General features: G+C 48.8%; 1 protein-coding gene across 1 annotated transcript; it reads left to right on the top strand.

Moving 5' to 3' along the window:
* The first annotated feature begins 716 nt into the window (after positions 1-716).
* On the top strand, positions 717-12,707 carry PDYN (prodynorphin). The gene is given in 5 exon segments (XM_050918407.1): positions 717-745; positions 1,495-1,889; positions 1,892-1,973; positions 9,453-9,600; positions 10,486-12,707. Coding segments are annotated over 4 exon segments (1,149 nt in total). The 5' UTR covers positions 717-745; positions 1,495-1,630; the 3' UTR covers positions 11,146-12,707.
* The last annotated feature ends 9,161 nt before the right edge of the window (positions 12,708-21,868 follow it).

Below are 21,868 nucleotides of genomic sequence, written 5' to 3' on the forward strand. Positions count from 1 at the left end.
GGCACATTTCTGTCTCTCCCTTGTCCGGCTGCCTCCCACTCCCCTCCTCTATGTTAATGGTATTCCCATCTCTTTGTCTCTTTCCCAAGGTAATTATCAATAGCTCGATGTGCAGGGGAAGAGGAGGTGGAGTGTGCGATGGGGGAAAGTACAACCAACCCCTGGCTGTGAATAAAAACCTGCATTTCAATAGCAAGCGCAGGTGGAAATCTTTCGAACAAGTGAAGAGGCTTGTTCCATACAGAGCGTCAAAAGGTCAAGGTAAGGGACTGCTGGCTATACAAAACAGGGAGGGAGGAGAGAGTTGAAGCAACTGAGGAGAGCCCCTGTGGCTGCTGAATCTCTTTGCCTTCAGACACACTAGCCCCTAGCTGGTTCCCTTCCGACTCTTTTCTGAGAAGAAGCAGCTGGAGAACATAGGTGTCTTGGCATAGTTGCCAGTAGAGGTAAATTCTGGGTCTCCTGGCCTTGTGACAGATGTCTCAGCAGCATGAGGCTGCCTGGATGGTGGTAGATGGGGGAGTGAGGGTGGGGACAGGGGGGTGGGCAGGAATTTGAATGCTAAAGGCCCTGTGTCCCAGGGTTTAATATTTGGAAATACACATCCAGTTAGTTGGGCCAGGCCTTTCCCCAGAGTCCATGTGACTGTGCATTCTCTCTTTGTCTTGTCCATAGCTCTGGAAGCTTGACTCCATCTCAGAGACGTTACTGAGCCGACGAAGGCTTTCTGGCAGTTGGAAAACAGGTGAGGGCAGGTGGCAGCTTCACTGGTTTTGACTCTTTACGGGTGATGTTTGAATTTTGTGCTGGTGATAGATCAACAGGCCTGGAGGCTGAATTCCTTTATTGAGCCACAGGACAGGACCAAGCAGGGCAATGGCAGTGCCGTCTCCGTGTGCTGCCTCCTGCCAGAGTGGCCTCCCCTCTGATCCCAAGGAGCCATGTCTGGGGGTGGTGGGGATGGCAGTTTAGTCCCCAGGGTGTATTCAGTCCTGCGCCTCTTTGCCAGCTACTGTGTTCATAGTGAGTTTCATCTATTCCCTGGCAGCTGGACTGAGACCCACCAATCTCATCTCATACGGGCTGTCAGATGGCCAGCAGGTGGGTGACTTTCAGGTGACTACCAGTCTGGGCTGGATTTGAATCAGCCACGAGAGGTGAGAAGCATCTCTCTCCATTGCCAGCCTACGAGAGGAGTCTGTCTGTTTGTGTTGCAGCTGGTGACTTTCACCCTAAGTTCCAGGCTGCTTGGGAAGGGCTCGTCTCTGGGTCTGGCGCATCCTCTGGCTTATTGCAACATGGCCGGCAATCCCACAGCCCAGCAGTATCACTAGGAGAGCCACTTGGCAGGGCAGGCGCTCAGGAGGCTGGAGTGGGTTAGACTTGGAGATTTGCAAATGTAAACCACATTCGGTAGCCTCTGTGTGTGTGTGTGTGTGTGTGTGTTTACCCTCCTCCTTCGTACTCCCTTTTGCACACTCTTGCTTTGAGCAGATGCCTCGTGCATGTTCCCAGGAGTTACTGTTTAAAGGGCCTGGGGATCATTGGGGGCCCGTCTCAGGGTGGTGGAGAGGAGTCTGTGACTGATTATTCACAGCTTCCGTCTCCCCCCATTGGCTCTGGAGAGCCTATGCTGAGCTGGGGCTCAGTGACAGGAGGAGGCTCCATGTCAATAAAAAGAGGGGATCGAAAGAGTAGGGCTGTAATTCCAAAGGGGAACAAGCAGAGCTTGGCCATCCTCGGTGCCGTCAGGGGGCTACAAAGCCAAAAGCTACAGCTGCTAAAAGGGAGCAGTTTCCTCCCCCACCCTCCCTTGACTGATGACCAGATTATCCTGAAGCTGAGGAAAGGAGATGAACAGAATCTGCTGAGACTCCCAACTTTCCAAGGGAGCCTGCAGCTCCCAGAATCAACTTTCCACCCAAACTCTGCCTGGGGTGGGGAGCTCTCCAGGGACTGGGAGGAACACACAGGTAAGACACCAGCTGTGTGTGTGTATGTGTGTGTGTCTGTCGATCTGTACAGGTGTGTGTGTGATGCACTTCTCTGAATCCAACACTTTTTGGAGTTTAATTCTCTGCTTTCAGGTTTGCTTTTCCTTTCCTTGCATTTCAACTTCTAATAATGATGCACAGGCTGCAGCTTGGGTAGCAATTCTGTCATTAAAAAGGGACTTGATTTGCTTAAAACCCCTGGTTGGTTTCTAGTGCCAAGTACCTCTTCTCAATTGCTAAATTATTTAACTACATGCAAATAAGGCTCCGTGTCTCCAGATATGTTTTTCATCCCTATAGCAGTCTGTCGCCTACCCAGTCTATCTGTGTAAATGTCTTTCCTGTACTTCATTTCAGTTCAGATACCATATCTTTCTATTTTCAAGAAAGGACAGAATTACTTACGCTGAAACAAATCACATTTCAAAATAAACTAGAAAGTGCACATGGAGGTTAAGGACAACACCTATTTCCTTCTTTTATAATTCCCTTAAAAAAGACTAGTATTCTACAGCAGTAGCACCAAACTCTGAAGTAGCAGTAGTGGAAGTTGCAAAGTAATGGACCATTGCTGTAGAATTATGCAGCATTTCTGTGTTAAGGGTTGGCGTTTTGTTTTTGTTTTATTTGGTAAAACAAAACATGCATAAAAGACATTTTTCAGGTCATTTTAAAAGACAAAATGGATGCAAATGAGAGGGGAGGGGAAATGATATTAGAAATGTTTATAAGGTCCTGAAAACATCCAGAATGATAGATCTTTTAGAGAGGAGAAACTGGTGTAACCGGGCTGAGGTAAGTGTACAATGTCTATGTTGTATAAAGTGCAAGGTATGTTAACTTTATATTGCCAATAATAATTATTAAAAAATATAGTTATCTTCATATCTTTCACACCTTTCATCTGAAGACCTTGCAGCCCTTCTTACCCACTAATTATGTTGCATCACACCGCTTATCAATCCAGTAGGTGAATATATAGAAAATCTGATTCTGAAATGATCACCTACAGGAACAGCCTTCACTTCCCATTTTTCATTCTGCTCGTTAGTTAAATACACTGTACATTTGTTGCTTTCTTTATAATCTGGCACACAATGTCCTCAGAAATGGCTGAAGGGATTTTGCATGAACTTAAAAAAAAATCCACTTTTGATCAGAGACCAAGCAGGGAAGAATTCAGCCCCAAAGGTGCATATTTAACTTAATTATAGGTAGCTGCAAGCAAGAAGTTAAATTGTATTACATCTATTAAAATTCCATTAATGAAAGGATCTGTCTCTCCAGGATGTGTCTGTAACATGGTGTGTATTGGTGTGTGTGTGTGTGAATATATACACACATTATAGTGTGGGTATTGCGTACATATATAAAATATGGCAGATATTTATAACTCTGCTTTTCCTCTTCTTTTCTTTATCTCTTCCCTTCCTTTTGTTCCCTCCTTTGCTTTTATCCTACGTTGTTTCTCTCTCTCCTTTTCTTTTGTTCTATTTTTATCGGTCACTTCTCCATTTCTGAGCAGAGCACAGCTAAGCTCTGTGTGGAGTACTTCTTACAGTGCTGGGTGAGTTATGTTCACAGGAGAGGTCTCTGGCTGCCTGATGACTGGTGACCGTAACCTGCAATTTGCCCAGAGGACTTACAGCTGCACAGGGTGTCATGAAACCCCCTGTCCTCTGGCTGTGGAGGGTGTGGGGATTATGTTCGGTGCACTGTGCCTGATCCAGTAGCTAAACTATCAGGCAAATGCTCTGATTTCATAGTCTGTTAGTCGCTTCTGGAATTTGTCACATCAGGTTTGAAAACCCCTGTGTGATAAATATTATCAGATGTGTAAGGTGGTGCCTGGCTTCTCCAAATGGCACAGAGGGCTCCTTTTCTGATCTTCTCTCTGAAATCCAATACCAGATAGCCAGGGATTTAATTCACTGCTCTTGCATTTTACAAGGCGTTTTAAATCATCTTGGTAGAAATCAATATATAGGAGCTGATGTCATGGAATGCCGTAGCTAACGTAGCAACAAATAGGTGCCAGTTCCCTGGTGCCAGACATTTGTTTCAGTTTAGAGATCAATGATGTTTTCAGTGCTGGATCAGACAGAGAAAAGCTATTAATGCGGAAAACTCTGGATCGATAGTGAACAGGGAAAATACGAATCTCCAGGCTGTATCTACATGTAGTTTAAGCAGGTGAAGCGCCAGTGAAGTCAAGAGGTATCTGGAAACACCAGGTGTGAATTTGGCCCTTCTGTCTTGACTTAACCTAGTAAAGGAAGGAGGCAGAGTTGAGCCCCATTAATCCAAGCAGAATGTAGAATGTGGGGCTGGCTTGACTAAATCGGGATTTGGATAAAGCAGGGCAACTCTTCACTGGAATGGCTGTATGTGTGGGGCCAGTCTGAGACCGGGAGGTGTTCAGAGCCGAGGCTCGACTGCATGCCCCAGTGAGAGGCTGTGCCACAGCCCTGTTGAATGCAAACCTGATTGAAGGCCTCGCACTGCTTGCAGAATGCTGGGCTTCTAGGCAAGAAAAACGCCAGTCATCCTGTGTCAGGTCCCGCTCTGTCAAGCACCACTTTCCCAAGCCCCCAAGTGTGTGTCTCCCTCCCCTCATCCCCAGGCCTTGCCTTGGGCACGGGGATTTTCATGGCTAGAAAATAGGACACATTGCTGTCTTCTTTCCATGTGCTGCTGGAAACCTTCCTCAGGCTTTTGTGTAATGCCAAGCGTCCAGTCCCACTGGGCACCTGGATCGAAGTGGGGCACTGGGGAGTCTGATGTTGTTAACGGACCTGGGATGAGGAGCTGAACATGTTGCGGTTATTGACAAGTGGCATATTGGTCTTTTTCTCCATCCTTCCTTTTAACCGGTTCTATACCAGCCCCTCCTCTTTGGTGCTTCCCTTCCCCTTTTCTTCTTTGCTTTCCATGCAGAGCCAAGACCTTCAGCATTTCAGTCTTCCAGACTGAGAGCACTTTAAATTAGGCTGTTAAAAATCAGTTTTGTTTTCGTGCTGTATTGAGCTTTCTCTTCCTGTTGTATTACAGCAGAGGTAGGCATCTATGGCACGCATGCCAAAGGCGGCACACGAGCTGATTTTCAGTGGCACTCACACTGCCTGGGTCCTGGCCACCGGTACGGGAGGGCTCTGCATTTTAATTTAATTTTAAATGAAGTGTCTTAAACATTTTAAAAACCTTATTTACTTTACATACAACAATAGTTTAGTTAGATATTATAGACTTCTAGAAAGAGACCTTCTAAAAACGTTCAAATGTATTACTGGCACGCGAAACCTTAAATTAGAGTGAATAAATGAAGACTTGGCACACCGCTTCTGAAAGGTTGCTGACCTGTGTATGACAGTTTTGCATCGATATTGGCATTAGCTGAGTTTTCTCTGACCAGTTCTATTTGCATGACTAGCAGAGAGGCTAATAAAGTAACAGGGTATCTCATATTCCTGTTTCTAATGACATGTCCCGAGAGGTTAACAAGGAGGGAGAGTGATTTAACCATTAGTGGTTTGAGTGGGAGGCTGGGGATAGGGACTCCTGGGTTCTGTTCTATTGATTTGCTATATGACCTTAAGCAAATCACTTACACCTTCTGTGCCTTTTATTACTCACCTTTATAACTATGATAACACCTATCACAGTCATGGTGTGAGGCTTCCTGGCTTTTCAAGTTCTTTGAGATCCACAAATGAAAGGCACTACATTAGTGCAAAATATTGTCATTATTCAGCCATTCATTTACTGAGCGTCTTGATAACAGCTTTGAGCCTGGTGAATTCGATGTTCTATTAATGCAGATAGTTCAGCATATGATAATGCAGATAAATCAAATTACATTAAAGCGTAGCCTGAATTAATAATTGGAACATTAACATATTTCCTCATTAGTGCCAATTATGGTCCATTAACAGATACTGACTGAGAATGCAAGAGACTGCAGTACTCGTCAGTAATCCCAAATGGACTGCTTCTGAGTCATGCCATTGTCCTGGAGGCAAAAGGGACCAAGAAGGTAACAGAATATTTATCACATGGTCACAATAAAGCAAGAGGACAACTAGTGGCTAATTTTCTGCTTAAGTATATTTTGGAGACAACTAAACTTCTTACACACGTGGTTCAAGGGGCAAAATGTTCAACAGTGCCTCAATTCCATTGAAAGTCAATGGAACTTAGGTTCCTAACTCATATGAGTACTTCTGGAATTGTATTGAACATAAACAATTAATGACCTAGGGCTCTCAGGAATGAAGGTTCAGGAGTTGGGAGTCGAGATGTTCCAGGTATCTTGGGCTTGTGTGACCTGCTGTGCTCTAATCTCTGAAAAAGATGGCTTAGTCCAGGATGTTTAGGTGTCATGCAGTGGAGGGGCACAGGGACAGTGGCTGGCGCATGTAATCTCGTGGCAAGTGTGAGGGTTGGCCTGCGTTGCAGGCAACGTGGGTTAAATGGCACATTCCTGTGCCAGGCTGAGTTCTCGCACTGCCTCTTCTTCACTGCTGGTTGGAAAATAAAAGCATCTCTGACATAATTTTCCCCTTGTTGAGGGTGTAGGGACCAGCCACCTTCACTCCACAGGCCAACGGCATTTTGCTTTATCCTCAACCACCCATTTCTCTATTAGCAGAGGAATCTTGGCAGGAACAAGGCATCACGTCAAATCCCTGGCTTCTCTGATGCAATGCCAATGAACTCCACAGCAAGATTCACTTTGGTCCAGTTTAGTTACCACTTACTCTGTTCCTAGTGGAACAGTGGGTGTAAGTGCTTTGAATGCATGTCCCTGGGAGAGGCTGAGCTGGGTATTTGGGAGGCATGGGGTTTGTGTGTGTGTGTGGGGGGGGGGAGGTACAGAAGACTAGATTTTAGGAAGGAAGGTGTTTGGGGGGGTGCAGAATATTGTGAGAGAAGAAAGTTGTGGTGAGGACAGGGTGAGCTAGCAGGCCATTAGGGAATCTTTCTAGGGTGTCTCTGGGGTGGAAATCTCCAACTAATATGGCTGGTGCTGTTAGCCAATTCCATGTGTCACGGCCCAGCTGCACCATCTGCTCACTCATGAGTGTGATGCGATTGGACATAGATCCAAAAGGGAGAGGAGTGTTTCGTGTGGCCTCTCATTTGATGGATGAAGAATCCAAAATGTGACATGGAGGTAGGTTAGGTTCAGAGCCTAGTTTCCTGAACTCCACCTCTTCCCGTCTCCTTCTGAAGGCTCAATGCCCATAGGAAAGAAGACCAGAATGTGAAGTTTTCATTGCAGCTGGGAACTGAGGAAGTGGGCATTGGAAAGGTACTGCCATCCATCACTGGATAATGCAAAGACCTTGAATTCCTTCCTTCCCCCTGCTCTTCTTTTGTGAATAGCTGCTGTGGATTTCATTGCCTTTATTCTTCAAGGCCATGTGAGAGAAGCAGTGATTCACCCTCTCTAAGCCCCTCGGTAGCGCAAGGACAACAACACTGCAGAGAAATTCATGCTGCTGTTGACTAAGAAAGAATCTCTTTAAAATGATAAATAAAAGGCTTTAGAATAAATGTGTTTGAGTTGCTCTCACTCATGCACCGGGAGGAACAGGTTACTGAACAGCATTTACAAGAGCAGGACCCACATCTTCCACGAGCTGATGAGACTAGAAAGATCCTGTTGATGAGCGACATGCTGTATGCAGGCATGTTTGAAATAGTCCCCAGGACATTAGGAACATTGAGAGACAGGTCAGAAACGTACACAGGCACACTAGGACTTCCTTAAATACAGTAAGAACTTTGGTATCTAGCATATTGGAGGAATGGGGAGGCAGTTAATCAAATATTCCTGTTAACTAAGAATTCTACCTGTCAATGGAATACCAATTTTCAAACAATTAGAAGACGATAAAATGAATGAAGTATAAAATAGTGTACAGGTACTCACCAATCCAGCAGTAGTACTGCACCGCAGAGTGGTTGGTTTCTTGAAGCACTTAGGTGTAGACAGGTAAAGTTTTCTATACAGTAGGTTATCCGATGACACTACATATCACTATGGGCAGTGCACGGTGTACACCCAGATCACTAAAAATACACTTAACACTGAAACTATACTGAATATAATTTAATCTTTCTTTGATGATTCAGAAGGCACTTCAAGATCTTGCAGTGCCACAGGGTCATCATTATCAACCTCAATTATCATTGTAGCTGTAGAAGGTGTAGGAAATTGGGCTGAATCTGTAATGATCCTGACACACCCTGGAAGCTGCTTTTTTGAATAAATCCCTGATACCATCTTGTTGACCTGCATAACGTGCTGGGCAGTATACTCGTCCCCGTTACTAGACAGAAGATTTGTATTGGGAGATGTCAGAAATGCCAGCTAACAGAGCTTTCCAGCTGATAAAGTGCTGGATAACACAGCTTTTACTGCATATTGGAGTCAAAAAGCCAGATTCTCAGCTTGTGTAGCTCGGAATTAGCTCCATTGACTTCCATGAAGTTATGCTCATTTATATGAGCTGAAGTTCTGGGCTAAGTTGTGTATTAGGCACGTGTGCAAAACTTACCAGCTGGGTGGAAGTGGTGGGTTTCTGAGACATCTAGGTGGAACATGTGTGCGTGTGTGCATGTGCCTCTGTGTGTTTATTTCTGCACATAGGTGGCGGGGTGTGTTTATGCCTATATGTTTCGCGCTGAAGTCGTATCTTGCAATTCTGTATCATCATTCATGCTGCATCAGAGATCAGCAAACGCCCCCTTCCTGCCATTCAGAGCAAATGTCAGTGGTGATGCCGCTCACGCCCCTGCAACCTGTCAAGCAGCTCAACAGCCTCTAGAGGAAATTCCTCAAGGATACTGCTGATGCCCAGTGGCAGCCATTTCCTGTGCATGTCTGTGGGACTAATGTGAACGTGCAATGCTAAGCACAAGCTGCAAGGTCACAGCTAACCCCACCTTCCCACTGGCAGCCTGAGGACAGGCTGCGTGGAAGTAAAGCCTCACAGACTAGGCACTGGACAGGGATTCAGGAGATCTGGGTTCAGATCCCAGCTCTGCTCCACACTGCCTTTGTGACCTCAGGCAAGTCACTTTGAGTGAGGAACTTCAGACCTGTGCCCCATGCTCCATTGCCTTGGGATCGCCTATACATAGGTACTGTTGGTTAAGGGCAAGTGTGACATCGGTGCAATGCCCTCTGTTGGGGGACTATCACCTGCCTTGGCTGGGGCACGTTGCTTTCTAACTCCTATTGGCCCAATAGTTTTTGCTCTGGAAGCTACGCTGTGATCTCTGACTCATGGAGGACTCCCAGGACAAGTACTGACTCTTCCCCACAGTGGGCTCACCTAAGTGCTGTGGGTGCCCCTGGCTATGGGAGGGTAGTGCTGGGGACCCATTGCCTGGGGTTTGCATCTGATGGTGAAAGATCAGTGGTTTTTCTCTCTCCCTTCCTCACCACAGGAAGTGCCCACTGTGCAGAATGGAGTGGCAGGTTCTGGTGTTGGCTCTTTGCATGGGTTTGGCTCATTTGGCCTCTGCAGACTGTGCAGCCCAGTGCTCCATGTGTGCCGTGCAGACCCAGGATCTGGAGAAACCCATCAGTCCCCTGGTAAGTGCTGGGTCCTATGTCAGGTGCAGTCTGGAGCAAACTCAGCTTTGGAGCTCAGATAAAACGAGCTCTGTATCCAAACTGGCCCCTGTTTTAGTCTATTTCCCGTCTGGGGTAACACTTGATCTGCAAAGACCCAGATTTTCCAGACTTGCACATCTGTGTTTGCATGCCTGATTTGGGGGTGTCGTTGCCATGGTTGTGTGTGTGCAACTGCAGTAATTGTGCACACTAATGTGCTTTTGTGCACACAGTTCTGAAATCTAGCTGAACGTGAGCATTTCTTCTTACCTTGTATAGGGCAGTGGCAGAGCTGCTGAAATAGCTGGTCCTGCTAGCTGGGGAAAGGTTGGACCGAGAGCATAACTGCTCTCAGGACTCTGCATGCTCTAGCAGAAACCAGAGAACAACAACACGGGCTCAGTTCTCCACTGCCCTGCACTTTGTGCAGTCATTTACACTAGTGCAAAGTCTGTGTCAAAGCTACCAGTCTGATGTGACAGCATCTCACACCCACTTTGCACTGGTGTCTACGATGATCCCAAGTGCCGCGCAACGCAGAATCAGGGCCGTGGGGCTGGGGCTCCTTTTGATCTCTGACGACCTTTCCCTCTCTGTATCTGGCTCTGGGGGTTAGAGGTGTGGAAGCATCTGCTTCCCACTGTGGGACCAGATTACTCAGCCGTCCACTGCAGCGGGGTGGGATGCAGGCTCTTACAAGGTAGGATGTGGTGGGATCCCAAGGAGTAGAGCTAGAGTCCCTTCCAGGACTGGGAAGGGGAATCCTAAGACATCATTCCTCCCTCTCGAGGGTACTGGAGAGAGCCCTGGTGGTTGGGAACAGCCGGCGGGTGTTATGGGTTTGCTCTCATTGGTGTGTTGCAGATCTGTTCGCTGGAGTGTCAGGGCTCCTTGCTGTCCCGCGCAGAGTGGGAGAGGTGCCAGACCGCTCTGGCTCTCCTCGCCTCACTGATGGCGGCGGTGGAGGGCCAGGGCCTGTCCCCTCTGGAGGCTGAGGCGAAGGCAGAGCCAGAGGGGAGCCCCATCCCCGGCGAGTTCCCCAGCAACCTGGTCAAACGCTATGGCGGCTTCATGAAGAAACTGGACAAGAACAAGATTTTCTCCCTCTTTCGTGAGAATGCCCACAGCAAAGGCAGCATGACTAAGAAGTATGGTGGCTTCTTCCGCAAGCCAGGGGAGAGGGCGGCCTCTGAGGTGGCGGAGGACTACCCAGAGCTGGAGGCCAGGGAGACAGGCGACCACAGCGAAGAGCCTGAGGAAGGAGACCTAAAAGACGAGATGAAGCGCTACGGGGGCTTCCTCCGCAAGTACCCCAAGAGGAGCTCAGCGCTGGCCCCCGACGGGGAGGGGCAGGAGCTGGAGGACCTGCACAAGCGCTATGGGGGCTTCCTGCGCAGGATCCGCCCCAAGCTCAAATGGGACAATCAGAAGCGCTACGGGGGCTTCCTGCGGCACCAGTTCAAGGTGACAACGCGGTCGGACAAGGACCCCAACGCGTACTCGGGGGAGGTCTTGGACCTATAGAACCCCCCCTACAGCCGGAATACTTCCAGTATGGACTGCATCACTCCTCCCGACCCACATCGCCCTCCCATGCTCAGCCAAGCATCCCAGGCATCACACACACATCCGGCCTGTGAGCGGAGACCCAGACGCACCGCTCTGCTGCTGCTTCCCTGAAGAACCAGATGTTTCGAGCCAGGAAGGGATTGTAACCTGCAAAATTCCTCCTCAGTTTCTGTCTCTGTCAGCTCTGGGACTTGCACCTGCTGTTGTTTCCAGTACCGAACCGATCAGCCCAGCTATGGGTTTAGTTCAGCTGTATCGAAAGCAGATTACTTTAATTAAGTCTCAGACGACTGACTATTGATCCTCCCTGTGATCCTTAGCGATGAGCCCAACTCACCCTCCAGTCAGAATACCCCAAATGCTGGGGAAGTTCAGCTCTGGATCCAAACTTGGTGGCTGGCCCCTTTGGTCCATCACGGACCAACCCAAAGCTCCAGGTCCAAAGGCCTCCCAGCTTTGGGGGAGTTTGGCTCTAGCGCCAAATCAGAACCATACCGCTGTAGTTCTTTGCAGTGGAACCCCATTTTCAAAAGTCCCCAGTGCTGGCACCAGGTGCTGCCAGGCATTTCCAATTTAAAAATTCTAATGGAAACAGAGGCATCTGCTACTTGCCTTTTAGTCTATCCATTCAGATGCCTCTGCTGAGAACATCCAGTGTCTCCCAGAGGGACCTGTATTTGTATGGGAAGGCATCTTGCCTGGAGAGCAAGGTGGGCTTGCCCTATAGACTTCATTATATTCCAGCTAAATCACAGCTGTGATCCTTTCTAATACACACAAGAGAAGCAGGATCCTAATGAAGCGATGAAATCACAACAGCGTCGCACTTCTGAAGGCACCCGAGTCAGCCTCTCGTTTGTCGCCTGGGGTTTTATGTGCACAGTCATTAAGGGAGCAGAGTGAATGGAGGTATTGTGCTGCCAGATTTGCTGGCACAGTCCGGTTCTTTATGCCTTGGAGTGATTGTGCGCACAGAATTGCAGGTGCAAATAATTAGGAGCGCAGACTGACGCTAGCTGTCCCCATTCTCTCTCTCTGCTCACAGGGGATCGCTCCCACACCCAATGACAGAAATCAATGAGGAGCCATGTCTGAGAGTTTGGCTCATCATGGAGTTCTCGTTGCAACCATCAGTGTTGTTCTCCATCCTCCAGCTAGTGCTGAATTGCAACAGGCCAACAAAAATACTCTGAGACAGAGGCAGGAAAGGGCGGGGCTTGGCCCATTGTTTCCTTTTCCAACCATGGGCAAAATTGGGAAATTAAACTAGATGAAAGCTATGAAAGGGAATGTAGACAAGGTCTGGACTCTGCCTGAGATGCACTGTTTGGCTCAGCACAGGCCTCCATCAGCCCTCACCTGCTCCCTTGTGCTGTTCTGAAATGTACAGATTGTTTCGGAGTCTGGTTACTTTTCGTTATTACGTTTACAAGAAGAAATAAAGTTTGGTCTGTCTTGAGATGGGTCACGGTCACCCCCTTCCTTTTCTGTACGGTAAATAAAAAGATGTTCATGAGTCTGTGTCTGGTGATGCATCTGTCCACAGCGTGGGGGCCGGCCAGGATGAGGGCTTATCGCGGTACTACATAGGTCTTTGGGGAAGAAGCCCTGGAAATCAGGGATGCTCTAGGTGTACTTGGTCCTGCCTCAGTGCAGGGGCTGGACTAGACGACTTCTCACTATGGCTCCTTCGGGAGAGCAGCCAGCATCTCACAGGAGTGAGCCCTAAACCTGCTTTATGTGCATGGAGCAAATGTGGGTGCTTTTAGATTCACTGCTGAGTACTCGGATTATTCAGCTGGGGGAGGGGAGCAGCAGGGGCCAGGACAAGGACACAGAAAAGAAAACAATGAATGCCCAGTAGCCCTGCTTCGGCTGGGCATGAAGCCCTGGCATACAGAGGGACACAAAGCATAGAGAACCCGTGGAGTTATGACCCTCATCCAGGATAAAGGAGGAAGAGTCCAGAGAGTTCTGCTACTCCTATCTGAAAATGTGTCTGTGTTAGAAATATAATAATTCCAGCCTCTCACCCACACATCAGGGCAAGGGAAATATCACTGGGTCCTCGCCCCCTTCACAGTCCGAACGGGTGGGTAGGTATTGGGCTGGGAGCTGGTAATTGTTCCTGACAGGTTTGATCTGTACAGTAGGGCCCACCCCCTGTGGATCCACTTCCACCCAGTCGCACCCACCTCCTCAGCCCACTCAATCATTCCACTCTGGTCAGCAGGTGATGCTGCTCTCTGTTGAGAACACACCTCTTCCTGGTGCTTTCTGTGCTCTGAAACAAGCCATGCCAAAAACTTCCCAACCGTAGCTCCCAGACTGCAGGTGAGCAGAGCTCTGCCCAGCAGAGACAATCCCTCAGTCTCCTGCCATTCTCCTTAGGAGAGCCATTGTTACAACAAAGCCAGCAATTTGCAGGAGATGTCAGGAGGGCAGGAGCTGCAGTAGATGAAGGGAGACCATGTGGCGTACTGGGCAGGGCAAAGGTCTGGGAGGCAAGAAACGTGGCTTCAATTCCTGGCTGTGCAACTGTTGAAATTCAGCCCTGTGCCGCCAGCTAGCACCAACCTTAGGCACTGCATGCATCTCTCTAAAGTCCTTTCCCCAGGGCTAAATTTCACCTTTTGCAGCCCGGAGCAAAACCCTTAACCCCCTGACCTGTGTCTCCTGGGCCCCATGAACAACAGAGGGCTAAGGAGACTTCTCCAGATACATGGAGCTAGGGATGAAACAAGCAGCATAAGTGCAAATGATTAATTATGAGTGTGAGACAAGTTAAGGAGGGATTCTTCTATCTTCCCTAGCACTAGGCAGGTCCCAGTGTCATATGTCTGCTCCCAGCTGGTCCGTCATTCCCCTGGGGCCCGCAGGAGGGAGGCTCAGAGAGCTTGAGCCTGATTTTTCACCTGTTGGTGATTCCAGAGGAGTTAATCCTCATTTACCCCAGCTAAGTGGGATCAGAATCAGGCCCTGCTCCTGCTGAGGAACCGCCTCCTCTCCTTCCCCTGGAAAACAAGAGTAAATCTGACAAACAGTTCCCATGGCAACAGCTGCCCAGGGCCCATCAGCAGGTGTGACTCAGTGCTAGAAGTGGCTGCCATGACCTTCAATGGAGCAGGAGCCATCGGCCAACAGCTTCACAGCAAGAGGGCGTTGGAGCAGGGGGCCTCTGCATGAGCGGCCCAGGACACCCCCCTCAGCAGGAACAGCTGGCGGGTGTATGTGTAAATGCCCCAACTGCTCCCAGAGGCAGAGAATAGCTGCACCCTGGCGAACCTGCCTGGGCTGACAATTGGGGAGGGGGTGGGGCTGTCCCCCAGCTGGCTCGTTAGGAGGGGGCGGAGGCTATAAAGAGAAGGCAGCAGGCACCTTACCCAGGGTGGGGCTAACAGAAAAATGGGGTGTGCTGGGTCAGAGGCAGTCAGCTGGTCTCCTCAGTGCCCATGTCCAGGAAGAGCAAACCTGGCCTGGCTGGAGAAGACTCTGCCTTTTTCCAGAGCGCAGTAGCAGGGCTTTCACAGGTACTTTGGGCCGGGGTGAAGGAGGCCTGCGGGGCGGTGTGGGGCTTGGAGGGCCAGGGCCTGGCTGGGTTTCTGTTTGTGCTGCAGGATCCAGGGCAGGTGCTGTGCACGTAGGCTGACTGTGGCCTGGGAACCATCATGAGGCTTAGATAGAGGTGGCCTTTCCTGTGTGCCCATGCGATCTCGGTTGGATGCAATTTGAAGCAGGTTGTGCCTTCCTGTAGCTGGGGATGAATGCTGTGTGCTGGCCCTGAGAGCTGTGGCTTTCCTGCTGCTCTTCATCCCCTGTAACTCCTTCTACTGGGCAGCCCAATTAGCCCCCGAAGGGGGAGGCTGCCCGCTGGTGCTAATGCTGCTGACAGCTCCTCGGGGAGGGCGCCCTGAGATGCTGCCTGTCTCTGTAGATGATTTGCATGGCAGCCCTTTGGGGAACACTTTCTCTGCTTTACAAACTCTGGGCTTGGGGTGCTGTCTGCTGGGGCCGTGCCTGGGGGCTAGTAACCACTGACCTACAGCACCTGTGCTGTGAAGGGTGGCTGCCGACTCATGGACAGGCTGGTGTGTACCTGGAGGGTAGTGGTGGAGCCGGTAGCAGCTGTACTGCTTAGCAATGGCTGCAGACTGGGTTGTATGTTTCATGGGGGCAGAGAACTTTGGTCTGCAAGGGAATGAACTTCTGTGGCCAGCTCAGGCCCATGGGAAGGAGGGCTTTGCTCACAGGACACCCCAGTGCCACCCTCTTTCCCAGGGGGATGCTTGATGGGGCATCACTTTGGTGGGGAAGGCAACCTGCCTCCATCCTAGGTGTGCTCTAGAGTGGTACTGCTGGCAGCTGCCAGGTAACTTATCCTGTAGCCTCCCCTTGTGGCCTGGAGATGCCTTTGTAGCTGCTTTGTAACATACGAAGGAGGCAGAGGTGTGTGTGTGTGTGTGTGTGTGTGTAAACCTAGAGTTGCGTAATGGGAATTAAAATGAAGGTGTGTCTAGTGAGCCTTCCCCACCCCCAGAGAGTGAACTGTCCTCTTCAATGGTTAATGATCCACCCTCCTCCCCAGCAATTATGGCTCCTTGGGCCACAAGGGCTCTTCCAGTACAGCTTGTGTGTCAGTTTATCTGGGGACTGATAGAGGTACAGACTCTGCTCCAGGGAAGTACATTACAGGCTTTCCGCGTATGCTTAGGTATGGGACAGACCTGCAAGTAAAAACAGCAGCGCGGGGTGGCACCATCTAGCCAGTGAGAACGAGCTCTGATCTCTCCAATAGCTGATACATGAGCTCCCCTTAATGGTGAGTCTGGGACAGAGAAAAATCAACAGGCTGCTAGTTAATGTCTGGTGTCAAAAGCTGAGGGTCCTGACAGAAGCTAGAGTGAGAGGAAAAATCTGGCAGAAACAGTTCAAGTTTAACAAACACAGAATAAAGGAAAAAACCCCAGCAGCCCAACACTGTAGCATTTCATTTCAGAAAGGAGGACTACACAAAAATGAGGACGTTTAGTGAAACAGAAATTAAAAGGTACAGCGCAAAAAGTGAAATCCCTGCAAGCTCCATGGAAACTTTTTAAAGATACTAGAAGAGACGCTCGACTTAAACATAGACCTCAAATTAAAAATCAGAAGAGAACCTTAGAAGAGCCACCGTGGCTAAACAACAAAGTAAAAGAAGCCGTGAGAGGCAAAAATCCCCCTTTAAAAAGTGGAAGTTAAATCTTAGTGATGAAAATAGAAAGGAGCGTAAATTCTGGCAAACGAAGTGTAAAAATATAATTAGGAAGGCCAAAAAATGAATTTGAGGAACAGCTAACAAAGACTCGAAGTAATAGCAAATTTTTTAAAGTACATCAGAAGCAGGAAGCTGCTAAGCAACCAGTGGGACCACTGGACGATCGAGGTGCTAATGGAGCACTCGAGTATGATAAGGCCATTGCAGAGAAACTAAATGAATTCTTTGTATCAGTCTTCACGACTGAGGATTTGAGGGAGTTTCCCAAACCTGAGCCAGACTTTCTAGGTGACAAATCTGAGGAATTGTCCCAGATTGAGGTGTCATTAGAGGAGGTTTTGGAACAAATGGATAAACTAAACAGTAATAAGTCACCAGGGCCAGATGGTATCCACCCAAGAGTTCTGAAGGAGCTCAAATGTGAAATTGCAGAACTACTAACTGTCGTCTGTAACCTACCATTTAAATCGGCTTCTGTACCAAATAACTGGAGGATAGCTAATGTGTCACCAATTTTAAAAAAGGGCTCCAGAGGTGACCCTGGCAATTATAGGCCAGTAAGCCTGACTTCAGTACCAGGCAAATGGTTGAAACTATGGTAAAGAACAAAATTGTCGGACACCTAGATGAACATAACCTGTTGAGGATGAGTCAACATGGTTTTTGTAAAGGGAAATCATGCCTCGCCAATCTACTAGAATTCTTTGAAGGGGTCAACAAACATGTGGACAAGGGGGATCCCGTGGATATAGTGTACTTAGATTTTCAGAAAGCCTTTGGCAAGGTCCCTCACCAGAGGCTCTTAAGCAAAGTAAACTGTCATGAGATAAAGAGGTAAGGTCCTCTCATGGATTGGTAACTGGTTAAAAGATAGGAAACAAGGGGTATGAATAAATGGTCCATTCTCAGAATAGAGAGAGGTAAATAGTGGTGTCCCTCAGGGATCTGTTCTGGGACCAGTCCCATTCAACATATTCATAAATGATCTGGAAAAGGAGGCGAACAGTGAGGTGGCAAAATTTACAGATGATACAAAACTTCTCAAGATAGTTGAGTCCCAGGCAGACTGTGAAGAGCTACAAAAGGGTCTCTCAAAACTGGGTGACTGAGCAACAAAATGGCAGATGAAATTCAGTGTTGATAAATGCAAAGTGATGCACATTGGAAAACATCATCCATCCCAACTATACATGTAAAATGATGGCGTCTAAATTAGCTGTTACCACTCAAGAAAGGGATCCTGGAGTCATTGTGGATAGTTCTCTGAAAACATCCACTCAGTGTGTGGCGGCAGTTTAAAAAAAAAAAGGCAAACAGAATGTTGGGAATCATTAAGAAAAGGATGGATAATAAGACAGAAAATATGATTGCCTCTATAAATCCATGGTACGCCCACATCTTGACTGTGTGCAGATGTGGTTGCCCCATCTCAAAAAAGATGCATGTGAATGGGAAAAGGTTTAAAAAAGAGCAACAAAAATGATGAGGGGTGTGGAAAAGCTGCTATATGAGGAGAGATTAATAAAACTGGGACTTAGCTTGGAAAAGAGACAACTAAGGGAGAATATGATAGAAGTCAATAAAATCATGGCTGGTATGGAGAAAGTAAATAAGGAAGTGTTATTTACTCCTTCTCATAACACAAGAACTAGGGGCCACCAAATTAAATGAATAGGCAGCAGGTTTAACACTAAAAAAAGGAAGTACTCATTCACACAACACACAGTCAGTCTGTGGAACTCCTTGCCAGAGGATGTTGTGAAGGCCAAGACTATAACAGGGTTAAAAAAAAGACTTGTCCTCCAAGAATTTATCTAGTACATCAATAGCTATTAGCCAGGCTGGGCAGGGATGGTGTCCCTAACCTCTGTTTGCCAGAAGCTGGAAATGGGCGACAGGGGATGGATCACTTGATGATTATATGTTCTGTTCATTCTCTCTGGGGCACGGGCATTGGCCACTGTCAGAAGACAGGATACTGTGGTGGATGGACCTTTGGTCTGACCCAGTGTGGCCGTTATGTTCTTGTTAACATTCCTCACCTAATCAAACAGTGCTTCTTGGCAGGGCTAAAAGCCAGTCTGCAGACTGGCCAGGCCAGTCGGAAATGGGGGCGTGTGTGATTACCCCACCTCAGGAAAACCTGCCCTGTCAGTGGGATGCATTGAAAGACCATAACTTTAAATTGTTGGAGGAGGAAGAATGAGCAAAACAAAAATTCTACCTGGGCATGATCTGCCACAACACTGCAGGGTGACTGGCTTCTTTGTATGGAAGCTGCTTTGGGCAGAGTGTGTCTGTTTCCAATGGGAGGCTAGCTTCAGCCGTAGCTGGGGAAAGCAGGCCTGTGCCATAAGTTGCAGCTCTCCCACTAACAGACAGGCAACCTCTTCTCGTGCCTCTTTAAGGTTCTTATCCTCACCCCTCTCTGACAGGCACTGGTAGGGGGTTAGCTGAGTAACGCACAGGGAGGCTATTCAACAGCTGGGGGTTTTTTCTTCTTTCAAAGCACCAGGTAACCCATCCACACTGCAGCACTGACCAGTAGCAGGCCTAGTTGTTAGGGTCCCAGCCTTCAGCTGTGTGCTGTGAGGGGCTGGAGCAACTCCAGAGACCTTCCTCTTCCCTGGAAGCTCACTGTGATGAGTCTCTTTTCGAAAGCAAACTTTGAATGAGGGCTGGGGGCTGGATTTGCACACCCTCCGCTCAGCCGTGGTTGAACAAACAGAACCGGCTGGAGCGCTGTGACGAGATTCAAAGGCTGGAAAGGCTGGACTGCAGAGAGAGGAAGCAGTTCTGCTCCAGTGATAAAATGGTGGAGGGGGGACGCTCAGCACTTGCTTCTGAGCTGGGGGATTGTAAATACTGAAACCTGGGGCTCCTAGTGCCCCGCTGACCACAGGAACAGGAAATCTTCCCCTCTGGGTACTCAGTCTTGTTTGTTTTGTAGTGTGAGTGGCTGCTGGTTCAGCTGTTGGGAAATCCGAAGTGAGTTTGCTGCTTGAACTTCTCCTCTGTGTCTGCTCTGGCTTCAGTCAGCCACAGCTGTACTAAAACTCATTGCTATACTCCCCAGCTCCCTGGGGGGATGTGGACCGCCTTCCCCCACACACACGGCAGGCAGGCAGGCTTCCTCTCCAGATGGCTATCAGAATGACGCTGCTGGGGGGTTCTGCTAGGAGAGGGGCTCTGGAGGACACAGCCCCGCCTTGCTCAGTGGGCCTTGAAGGACCATCTGCATGACAAGCAGCTTTGTGCCGGGGACCTGTTCACTGTTTTAGGCTGATGTTGGTTAATGGGTGGCTCGGTTTGGGAGAGTAGTCAGGAGGGAGCAGGGCTGAGTTACTGCTCGGACAGGGTTAATTCACCGAGGGGGACAAGTCGCTGCTGCAGGATGGAATGTAGGGGGCTGCCCTGCTTAGGGGCTCATGCCACCCCTAGACCTAGCTGTGCTTATCATTCTAGACGGGCTGTACAGGGGATCCTGACAATGCTGGAGCTCCATAGCTGGAGCAGTCATGGTGGAAGGGCCCATTTCCAGAAGTGGGCTCCTCTTCTAAAACACCTGTTACTATTGACTTCCACCTGTCTGCATACAGGGCTACGCCTGGGGGGAGCTCCACCAACAAAGCTAGGATTTGATAATTCACAGCCCCTGTGGCCAGACCCCAGCCCTTCACTCCCCAGGGTCACCCACCACAGCAACATGTTCCTGGGGGAGGGGTGGAACAGCAAGAGTGGAAGATAAAGACGCGTGGGCACGCAGGTGGTTGTAAATACACAAGTGGCCCTTGGACAGGGTAAACAACTCTTGAATCTTGGAAAGGATCATGGCTGGTCTGAAAACATTTTGGGCTTCCTGACAGTTGGGAGTCACTGAACTATTCCTCCTAGGTCTCTTGTTCTTAAGAACGATCCCAGTATGTCTGCTCCCTCCTGTTCCCAAACACAGCAGACAGCCGTGATGTCTTGGATCATTCTTGTTGCAGGCCTTAGTGTTTTCCCATCATTATTCCAAGCACACATTCTTCCTTCTGGAAAGCTCAGTTCCACCGCACAGAACCATCCAATGATTACTACCCTAGACTTATGCTCCTGAGTCCTCCTGTAGTCTGCTTGCTACTGCCTGCAGGACCTGGTCTCTGCAGTTCTCGCATCCCCCTCACAAGCTGTAGGAGCCCTGAAGGTCAGCCACAGACTCATGGGAATCACTTGAAAAGTTTCCACACACAGTGTTTTTCTCACAGCTGTATGGAAATGGGATCTGTGGATGTCTTGTTGAATTGCTTCATGGCAGCTGATAAGCCTGGCACAAGAAGTGGGGAAACATATTGCATGCCAGCCGCTTATGTCACCAGGTTCTACTGCTTCCTCCCTCTCCAGTTCAGTGCAATCTCCTGACAAATCCCCTCCCACATAGATCCCCTCCTTCTCCATGTGATGCTGCTCAGGGTCCTTGCCCTGCTTTTTGAGTCTTCTGTTGCAAGGGATGGACCTTTGTCACCCTCCAAACAATGAGCTTCATCTCAAACAGAAGTAGGCTTCAGCCAACAGTAGTTATACTGAGAACCTGTTTTGGGGTTCAGCTGGGAGCTATGGAGTCTTTTACAAGAGGCCCAGCAAGTCTAACCACAGGCAGACGGTTACTGGACCTCATCTGAGATCCAGACATCTAAGCCACAGAAAGCTAAACTAAGAAAGAGGAACACAGGCTGGCTTTCAACACTGGTTTTAACTGCCTCTGTTAGCATTATTGGATGCTCTGCTATGGACTGGGCAGTCAGCAAAACCAGATGATTGGCAGAAAGCTTCGGGGGGCAGGGGAAGAAGAGATGTGAGGGGAAAGGATCATGGGCTGGTGTTTAGAAAAGCACAAGACTAAACTAGCTCCCGAGTTCTAATCCTGGTGCTGGCTGCCTTACGATAGGTAGTTATGCATCTAAATCCTATCTGCAGTTGTGCATGCAAATGGTCCCACTTGCCTGAATTGCATGTGCAGTTGTGCTCAGTTACCATGACCGCACTTGCACCTTTGAGTGCCAGACTTGTTTAAAAACCCGGCTTTTCACCGCCCTGTGGCTTAGTCTGCCCGTCTGCTCCATGGGGATCACATTGCCCTGCCTTGCAGAGGGGTCACGAGGCTGCACTGTGAAGCCCCTGGAGCTTCTTGGATAGAAGATGCTTTAGACGTACAAAGCAGCTGTGCTCAGCCCTGCAAATTCTTCTCCCCGACACCACCAAGGGAGGGACAGAGTAAAACTGGGCAGTACAAAGAGATGTGGGGGGGAAAGGATCTGAGAACATGAATGACTCAGATTTGCCACCCCACTCCCCCAGGGTTAGATAACCCAGGAAGGATGTCCTGGCTTCCCTGTGGCAGGGGGCCCAGAGCACTGCAGTTGGCACTGACACACAAGCAAGACA

This window comes from Gopherus flavomarginatus, chromosome 11 (genome assembly GCF_025201925.1).
Source record: "Gopherus flavomarginatus isolate rGopFla2 chromosome 11, rGopFla2.mat.asm, whole genome shotgun sequence".
Taxonomy (NCBI): Eukaryota; Metazoa; Chordata; order Testudines; family Testudinidae; genus Gopherus; species Gopherus flavomarginatus.